Consider the following 13,211-nt stretch of genomic DNA (forward strand, 5'->3'; position numbering starts at 1 on the left):
AGTATTTTTACACTTCCGAAAAACTACCTGTCTACATAATAAAGAGCTTTGCCTTTATTATTATTATTATTTCTTCTTCTTCTTTTTGGTCAGCAAGTGAGGGCAAAAGTAGCCTTTGCATTATTTCAGAAAGAGAAACTGTACAAATGGCACATCCTCTGAATTTAAAACAATAGGGAAATGTGGGTTTGCTTAATTGTTTAAAATCAAATAGAAATAATTACTGTGCTAAATGAACAAGATGTTTTAAGATTTACATCTTCAGGGTTATGGTTATTGATTTTAACTTTACCCTTAAGAAGTTTAGAGATCGCTTTTTTTAAAGTTTGCTTATTGACGGAAATCGGCTTAATTTTTCATAAAAGAATGGCTTTTTAAAATATTGAATACTATGGCTATGCAAGGTTTATGATACCTTTATGTTTATTCTTCCCACCTCCCAAAATTAGCGAATTCGAGGTAACATTTCAAGGGGAATTGCTATTCAGTGCGATGAGAGATGACTTCTCCATCTGGTTCCAGAATTAGATCTCGGCTTAGGTTTTTTAGTAAGTAGGTTCAGATGCCATGGCAGGAGAGAAGAATCAAGCCTTTTGATAAAATCTCTACCCCGAATTCTATCGAAAAGACAGGCAAGCAGGATTCCAGCCACAGCACCCCCACCTTTTGCTCTACCAAAAGGCTTGTCCCCATTACAGAAATAATATAGTCGGTGCTAGTTTTGTGAAACCGCGCCAACCGGTAAGGTAAGAAACGGTGCGCTGACAGCCGAGGTCCGAATGCTGCTCAGTGGTTCCCGCAGCCCGTGGGGTAGGGAGGCCAAAGCCAGCAAAATGTTGGAGGCGACGCCAGAAAGAGAGTATATGCCTGCTATTCAGAAGTGATGTCGAACGTGCAATAGCAGAGTCCTGGAGATTTCCACCCCGTTCCGCACCCAGGGGTCCCAGCCTGTGGGGTAGCAGGCTGTTGGGTGAAGGCAGGAGGGAGAAGCCGCACCTGGCTGCGGACGGGTGGGCGTGCCGGGAGCGAGTGCCCAACTTTCTAGGGCCCATGGAGAAAGCATAACCCCTAGTTGAGGAAAGAGAGCTAAACTAGTGGGTGGCCCAGGCCTGGGAATGCCACCCAGCTCTCCCGATGCAGTGTTATTTCTGTGGTCCCAGGGGGCCGCAGCACCTGCCCGAATCCCACGCCCCAAGGCCGCCAGCAGGAAGGCAGCCCCTCCATCTTTGAGAGCTGAGGAGGGGGCAGCGAGTGACTGATTCCTTAGTAGCAGGGAAAACCGCAGCGGCTGGCAACGGGCCGCGTTTCTCCGCGGCGGCAAAGCGCCCTTTAGGGGCGGGGCGGGCATTTTTGGTCTCCTGTCCCAGCCTCCAGGCCTGAGCCCGCGCGGGTTGGCTGGGCGCCCTGCTTTGTAAGTAACCAATCTTGCTGGATTCTGAGGACTATCCAGGCGGATGGGCCCACTTAGCTTAGGCCCACTGAGACCCTGCCAACTCCTCAGACCCTTTTCCCCTTCATCCCTCTCACACCTTTCATGATGAACCCAGGAGAGAACCTGAACTCTGAAAAACAGTACATGTGGTTTGAAGTTTGATAGTTATTTGGGTGTGGGGGACATGACTCTATTAATAAAAACTAAGATTCAAGGCTGAGCTCTCATTTATTAAATTTGCTCTTTCACTCTGCTTTTAAACTCTGGAGATCTTTCAGTTTCGTTGCTCCAGCCCTGACACAGACAAAGGCGCCAGGGAAAAAGCCCAGGCGGGCTTGAAGCAGTTGAGGTATAGACTGATACTCATCTCTCCATCACTCAGACGGGCAGATAAGCACTGCCAGACTGGGGGTCCTAATCCAGGGCCCAGCGGCTACGTGGGTTGCTGCAGGGTGTTGAAACCACAAGTACAACTTGACACCATTGAGCCCACGGTGCTTGTCAATAATCTGTGAATTAGGTGCAGAGATTGTCACTGTAGATCATAACAGTTTCTGAAGGACTCATTACAGCCTATCGTGTCAATGATCTTCAAATTAAGGAGGGGGGGTGGGGCGAGACGAAAAAGGAGTGGGGAGAGCCAGCAAAATGGGAAGAAGGGTGGGAGGGAAGATAAAAGTCAGAGCCCCAGCTCCGAAGGAGCCTTTAAAGATTATCAGGCCAGCGATCCGAGAATTCCACTGGGATGGGTTTGGAAACCCAACTCCATCTGAGCCAGGACTGGAAGAGGGGCGCTTGGGGGCAAGCAGAAGTGGGCCCCTGGGAAGGCCGACTTCTCAGGCATTTCTTTTGAGGCCGGAATAGCTTTTGGGAGAGGGTTCCAGATGTCAATGGGAGGCCTTGAGGATGCCAGCCCGCCCAGGATGGGTGTACACTTTGATTTAGAGCACTTTCCAGGGCAAGCCGCAGCTGCAGATCTTTGAAAAAAGTGGTAATAGTTTCGTTTAGGGATGATGGTGATTGTAGGATGACTTTTTTTTTTCCAGTGGTTTGTTTTAACTTCTTTTCATGCCACAGGTGAAAGCTTTCTTCCTTTTCCTCTGATAGTATTCCTGTCTGTCCCTCACATGTTACGTAGATCTAATTTCTTTCCCCAACTTGTTTTTTTGGGTGCCAAACACATCAGCCCTCTGAGATTTTATCACTTTTGTGGTTTGTATTGAGTCCAACTGTACTTCTGGAAAGGGAACTTGTGGATAACACAGTAGCAGTATGTTCCATAAGATTCCAGAAGAAAGAAGACTAAATTCCATTTATGCGGTGTGGCAGGGGCCAGGCTAAGGGAAAGACGTTTTCCCTGCTTGGTAAATTGTCCTTGCAGTGAAAGGGTAGCCCAGCCTGCACTGGAGTGTCATTTAATACTGGATAGAGAAAGGTTAAGGAAAGTGTAGGTTTGTTTTTCCCACAAAAGTTGTGGTCACAACTAAACGAAGTAATCACAGTTGGAGAATTTAAAACAACTGTTTTTTCTCTAAAATGAGGGTAATAACCCTAGCCACTGGAAAAGTGGGATTCCAAGGAAGACCTTTTCCTTTGGTATGATTAATTGCATAAGATAGTGTGGTCAATCAGAGAGATATGTATTTAGACTCAAGCAATGATTTACAGGTGTAAAAGGTCCAGTGGCTTTTTGGGCTACCTGCAGTTCCTACTGATCATTTTGCCTTTTAAAAAATTTTCTTCTAATTTTAAAAATAAAAGTCATAGATTTAATGCAACTGAAAACCACTGGTGGCAGCTCTTTAGGTTTTCAGTTTATGTTTTTAAAAGGGAATTTATATTTAAAATAATTAAATCATTTAATGGTCACACTACATTTTCTCCTGGACAACAGCTGTAGTGCAGGGAGAGAATCTTAACTTACGTTAAAATTGCTTGATAATTCAGAAATGGAAATGAAATTGTGAATTAATTTCTCCAGGAAATATTTGAGCTAGAATATAAGAAGGATGTTCATATATAATACTGTAAGTAACATGATGATTATTATATGCAGCTTGAAAGACCTACACAAATGATTATATACTACTTTTGTTGCTATAATTTAAAGTAAGGGGAAATATATTTAGTTTTATAACTATTGAATTCTTTTCAAAATGTATTTATTTCATCAATGAGAATTAGATGAAAGAGAATGAGTAAAAAGGGGAGCTGAATGCAAAGCTGTTCTGCATTCCTTAGGTTTCAAGGGTACTTACAGCTCTTGAGCGAAATTATTTGGTGAAATTGGGTCTGGACTGAAACAGCAATTGTTATCCCTTGTTCATTTGTTAAGTGTAATACCACTTCTGGAAATTAAAGGCAAGGTGCTGGAGGGACAGACAAGAAGAAAAAAATATGATTAAGCAATTTGAAATTGCCAGTGTACCATGCAACCATATGCATATCTCTATCTTAGTAAATAGAAAGGGATGGAGATATATGTTTATTCTTTTTATCATCTAGAAACATTCATTATAGTTACTGTCACTAATCCTTCACACTTCCAAAATCTGACAAGTTTGACATAGGAAAAAAATGGGGGAAATCTAGATGAAAGAGTTTCTATCATTTTGAAAATTGTATTGTAAAAATTAAGGTGTCTATCCCCTCTAGGAATTCCTATGAGGGATCCATCACAGTCTAAAGGAAATGAAGTTTGACAATGGTACAATTCAATTTTGAATTTTTGCTCTTACTTTCTATATCCTAACCTTTTCCAGCTTATTTCATGTTGATTATTTTTGGAAAGTATGCAATGCACTTTGAAGGGAAAAAAATCTTCTAATGCACTTATTTACCTTCATTTATATGTATTTGTTTCTGAAATGAAGAATCAAGCTTTGGTCATTCTGGAAGTCGTGTAGCATGCTCCAATTTGAAGTGACTGAGATCTTTTGTGACTTACAGAGGAGAAGGAAATGTTTTAAAAATTGGCTTATGCCAGTCTCCTTACTCTGCAATTCTCGATTTTCTTGTATTACAGGATAAATATAAATATCATCTCACCAAATTGTACCAGCATTGTCCTAAACATTTAAATTTTCCTTTATTTTTGGCCTTTAAAATTAGAAACTTTTCTCCAGTTGCTGTACTTAGCTTTGTAGTTTTGTTTTCTTCTCACTTACCAGACTACTGGTATGATCTCTTTCACTGCAGTATGATTGCTGCTATGGTCACTTTTAGAGGAGATTGTTGGAAGGTTAGGATTCGAAGGAAACATGACAAAAAAGGGAAGGAAAAAAAACCTTCATTTGACCACATCTGGCTGCTTGTATATTTAACCAGTTCTAGAATTAGAAAACCTTTCTGTACATTTTCTTCTATTTTTCTCACTTTTTTCCTTACATAATGAAATTAAAACTTTTGGAGCCCACAGTTGACATTTTTCAGAAAATTGAGTTATCAAGGCAGTAATTATTTCACGGGGAGATAAAACTCTCATAGCCCTAACTGTCAAATAGGGCCCTTTTCAGATTTTAATTACAAAATAAAATTAGTCTGCTCTTCCTCAGAATGGTTTGTGAGTGGTTAAACAGAGCTTTCCCCCAATACTGGTGGTCGTCAAACTCTGCTAATTAGCAATGCTGAGAAATTCCAGTTAACAAGGACATTCTCCAAGACTCTGCAGGTTCCCTGCCGTTTGCCTTCATTTCCATAAGAAGATTAAGAGAGGAGGGGAACACACTCAAATGCAGATGCAGAAAAGAAGCGTTTTTTAACAAGCATCATAATAGTAAGATGCTTGGCTAGTTCTCACCTAATTACTGCAAGTTAAACCTCTATTTGACACTAAGAAGAAAAAATAAGTCTACAGTCCCCTATCTCCACAAAATTGTTAGTTGGTTTCAGATATAATACTTGAGGAGTGCTGAGGAGACTTTAGGAGAGAAAAATCAATGTGAAAGATTTTGAAATAAAATTGAGTTACACTTAACAGTTAAGGCCTTTTGGCTAGGGCCTATAATAGAACAAAATAAAATCAGAATATTCCAGGAGTCATGCATTTTTGTTACTAACTACTAATCTTGCTCTAAAAGTATGTAGCTTTTTGTTGGCCATGGAAGGGAAGTGTTACACTCCCTTTAGATTAAGCACTTTCAATTTTCCTAAATTGTGCCAATGGCAACATTTTAGATTCTCAGAGGATGAAGCATCCTGTTCCAAGTCTTTTTTGATTGTCTAGCAGTCAATGGTATATTGTTGTTAGTACTGTAGCGTCTCTTACAAACCTAAAACAGTGTCGCTTCTGTCATCTATTGGAATTGTTATAGTTATTATATTTAGGGATCAGTGATGGTGCTGGATTGAAATAGAGTGGGCAGTGATCTGATTTTTTTAAATGCATATGTTCTAAAAAATCTAATGAGAAAATGTTCCTGCTATCACCATTTTCTTTAATCTTATTTTCATAGCACATTATTATGCATAATCGCCAGCCACAGTTAGTTTATTGTCTCGATAAGTACAGCAGGCTTAATTAAAATAAAGCTGTAAATAAATGCAACCAATGATAACACAATTGTAATGTATTTCCATAGCTTATTTATGTGATAAAAGCAATTAATAAAAGACCTAGCCAACCCCTTTAACCTCTTAAATACATTATTATAGAGTTCATGCACAAACACATGCATCTGAGAATGTGTAAAATCTGTTATATATCCTCCCAAGGAAAAAAATTGTGCCTTGAGAGAAAGGCAGCGAGATTTAAAAGATTTGTGTCTATAACCATCTGTTATTAGTATTTATGTTAACAAACATACACTACCCTTATCCACACCAATTCCCTGGTTGTTTCTTCAAACAATTATCCACAAGCTTTTTAAAGTTTCTAGAATAATGCTATTAAGCAGACCGATGCATACACAATCATAAAGTGAATGCTTGGTCTGCCCTTTGTGGCGTCTGGACAATCATAATTCATTCACATGTTGAATCTCATAATTTGTACCTATTTTTCCTATGGTCTAACCTCCCACTTATCTCGAGGTTGTATGTATATTTCTAAGTTAGGCAAATTAAATCTGATGCTTATGATTTGGTTCCGCAGCTTATAAGATATGTTAACTTTTCTTTTGTTTAGATTATGTATAATTAGTCTGATTTTCCATCCCCCTCTTTTTTTTTTTTTTTTTTTTTTACTTTAATTATTTTCAAACTCCTTCTTTTAAAGGTAAAAGCAATAGTCTTGGAAAAGCGAATCTACCAGCAGGGGGCGCACCAGCCACATCCCTGAAACCAGCCGCGCTGAAAAGCCGGTGGCCGCCTTCTCTTCTCCAGATCTTCTCAACCTTTTCTCTTTCCTAATCTCCAGGTCCGTGTTTACCTTAATATTACACCTCGATTAAACAGAAAACAGTGCTGTATTTTGAAGAGCGCCAAATATGTATGCATTTTGAGAAACCCAATCTCACCCTTTCCGGGTTCCCAAGAGCTAAAACAAGCCATAACTTGAGAGAAAAAGAACCTTCGGGGGGCAGGAAGGTTGATTGGAAATAACTTATGGAAAGTCTGCAGAATTCTTTTTTTTACAACTTTTCTGAGTTTCCAGTGGGTATATTTAGTGTGAGTTTGACAGTAACAGGCTAGGGAGGGCAGAGATTGGAGAAATTGGGGGTCGGGGGAGTGATTATGGGAAGAAGGTTAGTAAGGAACAAAACAATGCACCGTTTTGTAAAGATAATAAATGGAACGTGGCTGGTAGATACTATTCAGTACATTTTCTTAGGGTGAGTAAGGGTAGACCAGGGGAGGAGGGGGCGGAGAGAGTGTTACAGAAGAAAGAAAATAAGTAACCCTGATGGTTTAAGCCCTTTATAAAAAAGAAATGGCATCAGGTTTTTTTTTTTCTTTATTCCCCCCCACCCCACCCTTTGTAGTCAAGTGCATTTTAGCCACAAAGATCCCAACAAGAGAGTGGAAGGAAACTTAGACGAGGCTTTGTTTGACTCCGTGTAGCGACAACAAGAGAAACAAAACTACCTATTTGTAACGGACGTGCTGCCATTGCCCTCCGCATTGAGCGCCTACCTATTGAAATCTTTACGTCGGGACAATGGGAGAGCGGCTAAAATTACCCTCTTGGGTCCTGGGCGGGCAAGATTCCTGAGCCCCTACCCCCGCCCCCATCTCATCCTCCTCTAACCGGGCCTTGCTGGGCTCCCCCTTCTCCAGTCCCGGCTGCCTTCTCCCAGTGTGCGCTGCCTGCACCTGTGCCTGGAGAGCATCGACCCCGCCTCCCAGGCCTTGAGCCCCTTTGCGGCGCAGCCCCAGCCTTGCGCGGCCTGGGCTTTGCGGCCACCACAGTGGAAATCGACGGGGGAAATGCCAGGGCTGGTTCTGCTCGAGTCCTGGGAACTCTGCGTGGGAGGGAGTTTGTGACTGCGGCCCAAAAGCCACCTCCGTACAGTGCCGTGGGATGCCAGGAAGTTGAAATCACCCTCCCCCATCGCCTGCACTTTTGAGCGCCCTTCCGTCTGTCTCTTTCCCCAGCCCCCATTTGAAACCCGCACGACCGAAACCCTTCTTTCGGGGAGGCATGGGATGGGAATGGGGAGTGGGGGGAGACAGTAGGGGCATCCCCTTTGCTACGGTTGAATGAAGACAGTCTAGTGGGAGATGTGGCTGGGGCTAAGAGGAAGAGCTGCAGTTTCCTGGGCCAAAGAGCTGAGTTGGACAGGGAGATGGCAGCTTACCCAGGCCTGCCGGTTCTCAGCTCTAGAGTCTGCCTTATGGTCCGAGCAGGATTTATTTTTAAGAACAGAGCAAGTTACGTGGAAGCAAGGAAGGTTTTGAGGACAGAGGTTTGGGTCTCCTAACTTCTAGTCGGGACTGTGAGAAGGGCGTGAGAGAGTGTTGGCACCTGTAAGATAAGAGAGGAGAGTGGAAGAGCGCAGTACCGGAGCCGCACCAGAGGGGCTGGAGTTGGGGGGGGTAGTGCTGTGGATGAGCGGGAGAACAATGACACACCAACTCCTGCACTGGCTGTTTCCAGAAATACAAGTTGGACAGCCGCCCTGAGCCACCCACTGTGCCGTGCCCCACCCCCGCACCTTAGCTGCTTCCCGCGTCCCATCCTCATTTAAGTACCCTGCACCAAAAAGTAAATCAATATTAAGTTTAAAGAAAAAAAAAAACCCACGTAGTCTTAGTGCTGTTTACCCACTTCCTTCGAAAAGGCGTGTGGTGTGACCTGTTGCTGCGACAGGGGATACAAAGGTTTCTCAGTGGCTGGCAGGCTGGCTCTGGGAGCCTCCTCCCCCTCCTCGCCTGCCCCCTCCTCCCCCGGCCTCCCCCGCGCTGCCGGCGGCGCGGGAGGCCCCGCCCCCTTTCATGCAAAACCCGGCAGCGAGGCTGGGCTCGAGTGGAGGAGCCACCGCGCGCTGATTGGTCGCTAGAAACCCATTTATTCCCTGACAGCCCCCGTCACATGGATGGTTGTCTATTAACTTGTTCAAAAAAGTATCAGGAGTTGTCAAGGCAGAGAAGAGAGTGTTTGCAAAAGGGGGAAAGTAGTTTGCTGCCTCTTTAAGACTAGGACTGAGAGAAAGAAGAGGAGAGAGAAAGAAAGGGAGAGAAGTTTGAGCCCCAGGCTTAAGCCTTTCCAAAAAATAATAATAACAATCATCGGCGGCGGCAGGATCGGCCAGAGGAGGAGGGAAGCGCTTTTTTTGATCCTGATTCCAGTTTGCCTCTCTCTTTTTTTCCCCCAAATTATTCTTCGCCTGATTTTCCTCGCGGAGCCCTGCGCTCCCGACACCCCCGCCCGCCTCCCCTCCTCCTCTCCCCCCGCCCGCGGGCCCCCCAAAGTCCCGGCCGGGCCGAGGGTCGGCGGCCGCCGGCGGGCCGGGCCCGCGCACAGCGCCCGCATGTACAACATGATGGAGACGGAGCTGAAGCCGCCGGGCCCGCAGCAAACTTCGGGGGGCGGCGGCGGCGGCGGTAACTCCACCGCGGCGGCGGCCGGCGGCAACCAGAAGAACAGCCCGGACCGCGTCAAGCGGCCCATGAATGCCTTCATGGTGTGGTCCCGCGGGCAGCGGCGCAAGATGGCCCAGGAGAACCCCAAGATGCACAACTCGGAGATCAGCAAGCGCCTGGGCGCGGAGTGGAAACTTTTGTCGGAGACGGAGAAGAGGCCGTTCATCGACGAGGCTAAGCGGCTGCGAGCGCTGCACATGAAGGAGCACCCGGATTATAAATACCGGCCGCGGCGGAAAACCAAGACGCTCATGAAGAAGGATAAGTACACGCTGCCCGGCGGGCTGCTGGCCCCCGGCGGCAACAGCATGGCGAGCGGGGTCGGGGTGGGCGCCGGCCTGGGCGCGGGCGTGAACCAGCGCATGGACAGTTACGCGCACATGAACGGCTGGAGCAACGGCAGCTACAGCATGATGCAGGACCAGCTGGGCTACCCGCAGCACCCGGGCCTCAATGCGCACGGCGCAGCGCAGATGCAGCCCATGCACCGCTACGACGTGAGCGCCCTGCAGTACAACTCCATGACCAGCTCGCAGACCTACATGAACGGCTCGCCAACCTACAGCATGTCCTACTCGCAGCAGGGCACCCCTGGCATGGCTCTTGGCTCCATGGGTTCGGTGGTCAAGTCCGAGGCCAGCTCCAGCCCCCCTGTGGTTACCTCTTCCTCCCACTCCAGGGCGCCCTGCCAGGCCGGGGACCTCCGGGACATGATCAGCATGTATCTCCCCGGCGCCGAGGTGCCGGAACCCGCCGCCCCCAGCAGACTTCACATGTCCCAGCACTACCAGAGCGGCCCGGTGCCCGGCACGGCCATTAACGGCACACTGCCCCTCTCACACATGTGAGGGCCGGACAGCGAACTGGAGGGGGGAGAAATTTTCAAAGAAAAACGAGGGAAATGGGAGGGGTGCAAAAGAGGAGAGTAAGAAACAGCATGGAGAAAACCCGGTACGCTCAAAAAGAAAAAGGAAAAGAAATCCCATCACCCACAGCAAATGACAGCTGCAAAAGAGAACACCAATCCCATCCACACTCACGCAAAAACCGCGATGCCGACAAGAAAACTTTTATGAGAGAGATCCTGGACTTCTTTTTGGGGGACTATTTTTGTACAGAGAAAACCAGGGGAGGGTGGGGAGGGCGGGGGAATGGACCTTGTATAGATCTGGAGGAAAGAAAGCTACGAAAAACTTTTTAAAAGTTCTAGTGGTACGGTAGGAGCTTTGCAGGAAGTTTGCAAAAGTCTTTACCAATAATATTTAGAGCTAGTCTCCAAGCGACGAAAAAAATGTTTTAATATTTGCAAGCAACTTTTGTACAGTATTTATCGAGATAAACATGGCAATCAAAATGTCCATTGTTTATAAGCTGAGAATTTGCCAATATTTTTCAAGGAGAGGCTTCTTGCTGAATTTTGATTCTGCAGCTGAAATTTAGGACAGTTGCAAACGTGGAAAGAAGAAAATTATTCAAATTTGGACATTTTAATTGTTTAAAAATTGTACAAAAGGAAAAAATTAGAATAAGTACTGGCGAACCATCTCTGTGGTCTTGTTTAAAAGGGCAAAAGTTTTAGATTGTACTAAATTTTATAACTTACTGTTAAAAGCAAAAATGGCCATGCAGGTTGACATCGTTGGTAATTTATAATAGCTTTTGTTCGATCCCAACTTTCCATTTTGTTCAGATAAAAAAAACCATGAAATTACTGTGTTTGAAATATTTTCTTATGGTTTGTAATATTTCTGTAAATTTATTGTGATATTTTAAGGTTTTCCCCCCTTTATTTTCCGTAGTTGTATTTTAAAAGATTCGGCTCTGTATTATTTGAATCAGTCTGCCGAGAATCCATGTATATATTTGAACTAATATCATCCTTATAACAGGTACATTTTCAACTTAAGTTTTTACTCCATTATGCACAGTTTGAGATAAATAAATTTTTGAAATATGGACACTGAAATTATTCTTGAGTCTTTCATTTATTTGGATAACACTGTGATTATACATAACTTCTCGGGGAATTATAATACTGTGCTCAGCCAAGAAAGCAAAATACCAAAAACCTTGGTATTACTAGTCCAGCATCATGTGCTAATGTTAACTGCAAAAAAGAAACGGCTGGATGATTAATAAGTACTGGAAAAATAGAAATTTCTGTCATTTCTAAAATAGAAACTAGAGACATATATTGTAAATCCGCCCCCTCCTTTTCTAAGCAGCATGAATAAGCATGATGGGGACTTATACTTAAAACTGATTTATGCCACTTGTTGCCAGAAAGGATTCAATTCTGAAATTTTTCATGTAGTTTAGCAGATGGGGTATTGAGCCAAATCAGAACCAGGTTGGCTGGTTTTGTTTTCATTTTCTTCACAGCACAATGGCCCTTTGAAACCTGGCTATAGAGAAAAATGATGCTTCTTGTATCAGAATAATTGCAAACTAGACATGCAAAGTGTTCATCTGCTGGGTGGGTGTTTGGATTACTCTGGCCCTGCTATTGTCTGAGAGGAAACAAGTGGTTTGCTTTCTTTGTTCCTTGACTTCATAAACTTTCTCCTCTACATTTTCCTGTTCGGGGAGAGGGAAAGAAAAGAACATCTTGCAAAACTCCCCGGCTTATCATAAACATAGTTTTTGTTATTATTTATTTTCTTTTTTCCCCTCTCTCTCCCTCTCTCCCTGAATTCCATTTCTTAAATTGGCAGCGCGGGTCCAAGCCTGTAGCCCCAAATCGGATAATCTCTGCAGCTGATAACAAGCAAAAGAGAAGCCAGGCAACAGCCATATTAAAGAAGAAAACAATCAACTCTGAGGTAGATATTTTACTTTGTCCGGTCTAATCACATTTGGAGATGATTATGCTTTTGATCTGTTAACAATGTTTTACTACTGTAGTAGAGAAGTGGGGGAGGGGAAAGGGGTGGGGAAACAAGATTGGATTTGTGTGGTGTTTTTTTTTTTCGGTTTTTTTTTTTTTTTTTTTTTTTTTTTTGGCCCTAGGAAAGGTAAAGAAAGGCTATAGTTGTCCTCAGTGGGAGTGGAAAAGTTGAGACATCGCCATGGTCTTTGAATTAGCGATGCTTCTGCATCACCACCCACCCTTGCTTTGGGGCAGCCGGATAATCTGTTACCTAGTCAGGGACTTTTCTACTTTATTTACTACTTGATTCGCTCACCTTCCCCCACCCACGGGGACCAGGAACCAACAGTCGGGCACTTTTAAGAGCACGGGTTTGCTTCCCATAATTTCAAGAGCTTGTCGTGTCAACTTGCTACAACTTTGGAGAAGTTAGAATCCGGCAGCGTCTTCCACCCTTGAGTAAAGTACCCGCTGCAGCCACTAAGTTAGCTCATCCCGTTGGTTTGCATCTTCTCATTTCCAAGAAAGTATTTCTTTCTCATGGTGTTGCTAATGTTAGTTCTGGGCTGAACTGAGGATATATCATATTTTCTGTACTTTCTATTTTTTTCTAGATTGCTTTGTTTTAGATATGTACTGGTTTTTATATATTACTTTTTTAATCCTCATTTTTAGGATAACATTGTACTGGGAAGGGACAATTATTATTCCAGTTCCCAATTCTAAGCAAGGCATTTTCCCCCCTAATTAATGCAGAGACTCTAAAAGAATTTCCCCTAGCCTGGCCAGCCATTGTAATGCATATACGGATTATTCACGTGGTAATGAGCACATTCGCCAGTTCTTGCTCACACATACGAATAAAAGAAACTTTGAATAAAGATCCAA

At 44.0% G+C, this 13,211-nt stretch overlaps 1 protein-coding gene and 1 long non-coding RNA gene across 3 annotated transcripts in view; both read left to right on the plus strand.

The window, feature by feature from the left end:
* The window catches only part of LOC134739205 (uncharacterized), a 129,770-nt gene that overhangs the window by 92,019 nt on the left and 24,540 nt on the right, over positions 1-13,211 (plus strand). Inside the window, exon 4 of one of the 2 annotated variants that reach the window (XR_010125793.1) lies at positions 12,169-12,276. The exons of the other annotated variant lie outside the window; for it this stretch is intronic. This is a non-coding gene — a long non-coding RNA (uncharacterized LOC134739205). The remainder of the gene's footprint in view (positions 1-12,168; positions 12,277-13,211) is intronic. 2 annotated transcript variants of the gene reach the window in all.
* Positions 8,846-11,420, plus strand: SOX2 (SRY-box transcription factor 2). Its single transcript, XM_054481213.2, has one exon. The coding sequence runs from the start codon at positions 9,343-9,345 to the stop codon at positions 10,300-10,302; it is 960 nt and encodes a 319-aa protein (XP_054337188.1). The 5' UTR covers positions 8,846-9,342; the 3' UTR covers positions 10,303-11,420.

This window comes from Pongo pygmaeus, chromosome 2 (genome assembly GCF_028885625.2).
Source record: "Pongo pygmaeus isolate AG05252 chromosome 2, NHGRI_mPonPyg2-v2.0_pri, whole genome shotgun sequence".
NCBI lineage: Eukaryota > Metazoa > Chordata > Mammalia > Primates > Hominidae > Pongo > Pongo pygmaeus.

Bases quoted from the DNA above. Each gene is read 5' to 3' on its own strand.
- SOX2 (XM_054481213.2), top strand. From the start codon at position 9,343: ATGTACAACATGATGGAGACGGAGCTGAAGCCGCCGGGCCCGCAGCAA.